This window comes from Arthrobotrys flagrans (genome assembly GCF_004000055.1).
Source record: "Arthrobotrys flagrans strain CBS H-5679 chromosome Unknown unitig_3, whole genome shotgun sequence".
In the NCBI taxonomy this organism is placed as follows: Eukaryota; Fungi; Ascomycota; class Orbiliomycetes; order Orbiliales; family Orbiliaceae; genus Arthrobotrys; species Arthrobotrys flagrans.
Genome location: NW_027137547.1, coordinates 2,497,712 through 2,503,383, shown reverse-complemented (window position 1 = coordinate 2,503,383; position 5,672 = coordinate 2,497,712). Strand labels below are relative to the sequence as shown.

Genomic DNA, 5,672 nt, shown 5'->3' with positions numbered 1-5,672 from the left:
TCTCTGTCGCAAGAGGCACCCTTGCCTGGCCCCATCTGGCGTTCTTATGAATCCGGACGCACTTTCTTAAGCAGACCATTAAATACTCGTACCTCTGCGGGGCCGTATCGAGACGTATATAACGGCCCATCCAGAACCCCAACAACTCACCTTTCGATTCCGCAGGCTCCTCGAACTCAAGATACTACATCATTAGATATCTAAACTGTTTCTTTCCTTAAGTTCATTCCTTTCTTTAATTCTTTCCTTAATATCCAAAAATGAAGCGTAAGTAGATTGGGTTGAGATGTTCCAGACATTGAAAAAGCACATAAAGCTAACCTGGGTATAACAGCCGTTGCACATTCCAACGTGAACATGAGGAGGAGTTGCCACTTCTGTCGACTTAGGAAGATCAGGTGCTCTGGCCAAAACATCTGCTCTGCTTGCCGTGAACGCAACATCGATTGTGTTTACGAAGCTGAGGCCTCGAAAGGAAGACCAAAGAATGGAGCACCAAGAGGCGGAAGAATCGAAAAGATCAAAGGTGGAAAGAATATGCATGCCGGATTGAACATTCCACCAGGGACATTTGACTACTTAGCCCAGACCCAGGACAATCTATCAGTAGAACTCAGGTCGACTTTCGAAGAGATCTTTGGCAAGAGATCGTCTTATGCAGTCAAGAACGGTAGCCCTCGCCCCACCGGGCAGATGGACCATGCTGGCCAGGAGATCTTTATTCATGGGTCTGAAAATGCATCGACTGCCAGCCTCGGGCTTCCAAACATCGACAACGAGAAGATCTTGGAGACAATAAATTATGAAATCATCGAGACTGTCTGTAACAATGTCAGCAACTTGGGATGCGAACCTTTGGGCAGGAACAAGTCCAGACTTATCTCCAAGAGCATGCTCATGGATCGTACTTCGAGGATGTTTGAACCAGCACCACGTATGCCTGTTGAAGACCCTCTTGCCCAGAACGAAACCCACACAACCCTTCAGATGATTGATGTTTGGCTGTCGGCACATCCACTATCCTGCATTATTTCGAAAACACTCTTTCTTCGAAGCATCAGAAACAATGAATACGACCCCGCGCTGTTGTCGATAATCCTGTCAGATGCATTCGGATTTAGCATCAGCAAGGGAAGCCACGAGGAAGCCGAGAAGTTCTACTACTGGGCTATTGCCTCCCTCCAGAATATCTCCTACTCAACTGCAAACATGTCCACCGCACAAACCCTTATCCTGCTCGGCTGGCATGAACTCCGCCAGAATCGTCCAAAGCAAGCTATCTGCTACTTCACCATTGCTTCCCGCGTGGTTCGAATTCTCTGGGAGGGTATTACTGACGGCGAGGGCCCATGCACCAGCCAGATCAATGGTGTATGCGAAGGCGAAGTTGAGACCGAGCTCATTATCAACATGCAGTGGATTACTTCCGCTCTGCGACTGTGGATGCTACTCCAGATTGATTCATCATTGATCGATCTGGAAGAGACTAAGTCTTTCACCACATTGGTCATTTCTAACGAGACTGACTCCAAGTTGGTTGAGTTGGATCTCGCTTCTGACAATGTCTCCACCTTGAATGCCCAGGCCAAGTCCCTCCGCAGCCTTCTCTCTCTCAGTGTCACAACCTTGACTGCATCTCGTCTCCTGGTTATCTATGACCAACACGAAAGATTTTTCCCATCGACGCCTTCCCATTACGGATGGACAAGTCCTAATGCCCCACAACCATCTGACAAGAGAATGCTCATGGAATCATTCACTGCACAATCTCGTGCAGCCATTAATAATGTTTGCAAGGCCTCATACAGTGCTTCGCAAAACTCAATGTCGAGAGCAGAGTCTGACCTTATGTTTTCGATTTTCGAGTTTGCCATCTTCTTTCCTCACTCTGGAGAACAGGACGGACAGAAGCAGTTTATTGATGAGAGAAATGCAGAGGAACTCCTTGAACTACTCAAGCTCATCCTACAACAGCCTCTTCTTGCTCCTCACTTCACTGGCCAGGAGATTCCACAGCTTAATAACAACACGGAACTCCCCACAGAGCTCATTGTCCTCACTTTGGATGTCTCCGCTCGCGTCTTGCAGCATCTTGTTAGCTTCTATGGCGGTGACCACACAGAAGCGTCTACAAACCCCGCTAGACACGAGGATCTTGCCAGAATCTCCGCGATGATGCTCGATCTCTTGAGAAGTGACCGTCTCCCATTCTCTGGAAGCCGTATCAGGCCCACCAAGAGACTTCTAAGGAGGACGAAGCTTATCCTTGCATATCGTCAAAACCCCTCGAGCATTCCCCATATGGAGCCAAGTTCTTCAGACTCTGGTTCTAGCAACTCAAGCGTTTCATCCTCTCCATGGCCCCCAATGACCACCTCCTACCCCACTGGAGGACCTCTTCAAATTGCACCTGGAATCGGTGGCCCTATGCCATATGAGATTCCAGTCACTACTGCCTCTCCCACTATTATCCATCCTGAATACGCATACACCCTCAATGATCAAATCGCCACGACTTTTCCAGAGGAGCATCACTACAAATTAAATCTCGTCACTTCTGGGCCTACGGAAGATCGACAGAGGATGCCAAATCCTTTAATGTATCCTCAGTACACTGTCTATTAAGAATTTCGTTTCTATTCTCGCGAGCTCCCTTTTTTTTTTACATATTTTCTTTTTCGGCTCTTCATCATTGCTTTCTGGTTTAGTTTGGACACCGGTTTTTTGCATTTGGTTTACGGTTGGGATGGGATCATTTCCTTAGTTAATTCTTGTTGTTTTGGGTAATGTCTCTATCAGCTTGGTCATCCTTGGTTCACGACCTCATGAACGTCCGTGCGTTAGTTCTTCGGCTTCGGACTTGCTGTTCAGTTTTTCCTTTTGGCATCGTGTTTTGTTCGTACAAAAATCATGGGCGTTTGAAATCACTCTGTAATTATAGCTTTGGTCGGAATTAGCGATGTCGAATTATAATTCTAATCTACACGCATGGAACATCTTTTCTCATATTTCGTAGCTGCCGGTAGTGGGGCATAAGCTAATCTAAGGCCAAGATTTCCGGGACTTGCCTTTTTCGACTAAATGCTGTCGAGGGATCTCGCCTCGAGATATCGATGCATGAACATCGCTTTCAGCCGTAACGGCTTCGCTAACTTGTGGGTACAGTACGAAGAAGGCTCGTTACTTGGTGAATTGGTCGGTATTTGCCATGCTTTGGACCGACTTCTCGCACGGTTGAATATGCACGTCCAACAGGAGAAGCGAGGAAATTTTTTTTTTTTTTTTTTTAAAAAAAACAAAAAAAAATAAAATAAAATAAAAAAACCCCAAAAAAAAAAAAAAAAAAACGCTGGGTCATAACTCTGGACCACATGGCGTTCGATTCCAGCACCGAATGGCTGTGTACAAAAAATTGATTTTCTTGAATGGGCGCGAGTTGGATGGGTGGGGAAAAGAATTAATTGGTCCACCAAGAGTCCAAAGCCGACTCCACTAGTTCTCGGATCCGCATCCAATAACTCGGTTCGAATTCTCCTAACTCCTCCCGGGTAGGGTCGGATGAACCATGAAGAGTTATTTTCTCGCCAAACGTGAATTGATTGAATAATATACAGAGTACATGGAGTGCACTAGTATTTCGTCACCAACAAAGAAGCACACCTGATGTTTTTTTTCAAAGGTCCATCACGAGCTCACTTTTTTACCACTAATTTCCCATTATATTATTAAAGAGTTGCTAGCTTATATAGGGCTGCAGGCTGTGAATATTTCGTAACGTTAGCCCGAAACAAGGCCTCACCTTAACATATAATACAGTAGACCTATATTGACATCGACACAAAGCAAATAAATATTTCCCGATAGCTCTACAGATCTATGGACGAATATTTAGGGAAAGTTTAGGCATTTAATATGAAGACTTAATTAAGCGGCAAGTCTAACTACTTTATTTCACATGTGTCAAAAAATACTATGATAATGAGGGTCCTTCAGGGTCATGATGAGAGCCCTTCAAGGGTGAGACCTTTCAGGGCCAGCAATCAATTCTTTTCGACTGATATAGCACTATTATTGCATTGATATCGATGCGTGGCAGATATGAGTATGCAAGCTAATATAAATTTCGAAATAGTTAACTTAATATGGTTGCCGCTTCTATCATTCATGGCTTGATCTACTTCCACTTCCATTTCCAAATTATCAATATCACCACCTTTCAAAAGTTTACAATAAGCCTGTGAAGCTCCGCACATGGGTGTGCAAGTCCTCCCTCAGAAAAAAAAAAAACCTTTCTCCGAATCCCATTTTGCCTTAAGGGAAGCATTAGGGAGAAGGTGGTATGTCAGCGCTACTCAACTGGGATCATATGTTTTAATGATGATCTGGCGATTGTACAGGGATCGGGCAGCTCTAAATTTTGGATCAACGGCTACTTTGGTCGTCCTTGTTAATGTGATCAATAAACCAGGGTTTGGTATGGGAGTACTTATCCTTGCACCAACTGAGTGTAGGTAAATATTCGGAGCTGGAAACTGAAAGTGGGCTAACATTATTCACGATGTACGAATATCGAGGGCTATCTTGTAAGTATACCGCAGTGGGACAAAACAATGGCGCATTGTCGATAGGCTACATGGAGGCTGATCGTGGATCCAGGAACAAGTGAGGTAGGTGTTCATACCCCGAAAGTCCACGAAATTTAGGAGGGTTTCGAGATAAGCACGATCGTGACTTCGACAACTCTTCTCGGTCACCGCTGGGCTCTGTAAACCCTAGCGACAGACTTTCCTTGAGATTTAAAAACACCTTTTCGCACTAAATTCCTTCAAACAATCGTTGACACACCAAGCACGAGGACTTGAATACATGTACATAAGCACTGTCGCAGCTGTTAAGAAAAGGAGGCACGAAATTCGTAGTATCTGATCGATATTTGGGCCTTAACCCCTTTCTTCGGCTTGTGGATCGTTAAATCTAGGCCCAAAACTATGATGTACCATGTAATTTACATGTTGGGGTTCACATTTAATGCAGTATCATAATACCGGTGAGTGAAGAGGGATGGGAGATTCTAGAACTTGGTTGCAATTGCATTAGTCTTTGATATTTAGCATATCAACTACCTTAGCAGCCTTCTGATAACAGGAAATAGAGATATCTCGCATATGCTCGAACCCTCGGATGCCGCGATCTTTGGATTGCCAGGCGCCCATCACCATGGAGTCGTGCCACCAGCTGAGGTGTGATTTGAGTGAAGACGGGCCCTGTAACAATGCCTTTGCTATGCCAAAACCTCTTGGTCTCTTTCTCGAATTCTTCAATCATTCGCACGGGTGTCATATTGGCCTCTTTGGTTAAGTACTTGGCTAGCCACATCCTGCGATGCTGAAAGGAGTCGTCTCTGCCGGTGGAAACCATATAGTCCAGGTATTTTTCCGAACGTTCCTTCCCATGTGAAGACTCAACTTCGATCTCTTTGAGCTTCCCCGATGAGTCGCTAAAACCCCGCCTCTAATCCACCAGTTTTCCGGCAACGGCAATTCGACTTTATCGAAAGCCTGTGGATCGCATTTTGCGGCGATACGCTCTTCGACAGTGCAATGTCTAAGGTATCTCTGGACATTGTAAACCTCGTTTTGGGCGAGGAAAAGGACCACTCTGAATGTTTCGTT

The 5,672-nt window shown here is 45.1% G+C and overlaps 1 protein-coding gene across 1 annotated transcript; it reads left to right on the top strand.

Annotated features, from left to right (window-relative positions):
* Positions 1–260: 260 nt before the first annotated feature.
* DFL_002105 (uncharacterized protein) lies at positions 261–2,625 on the top strand (the record flags this gene model as incomplete). The annotated part of the gene is made up of 2 exons (XM_067630844.1): positions 261–267; positions 335–2,625. 2 exons carry the CDS (start codon positions 261–263, stop codon positions 2,623–2,625), a joined length of 2,298 nt encoding a protein of 765 aa, XP_067493446.1.
* Positions 2,626–5,672: the final 3,047 nt, after the last annotated feature.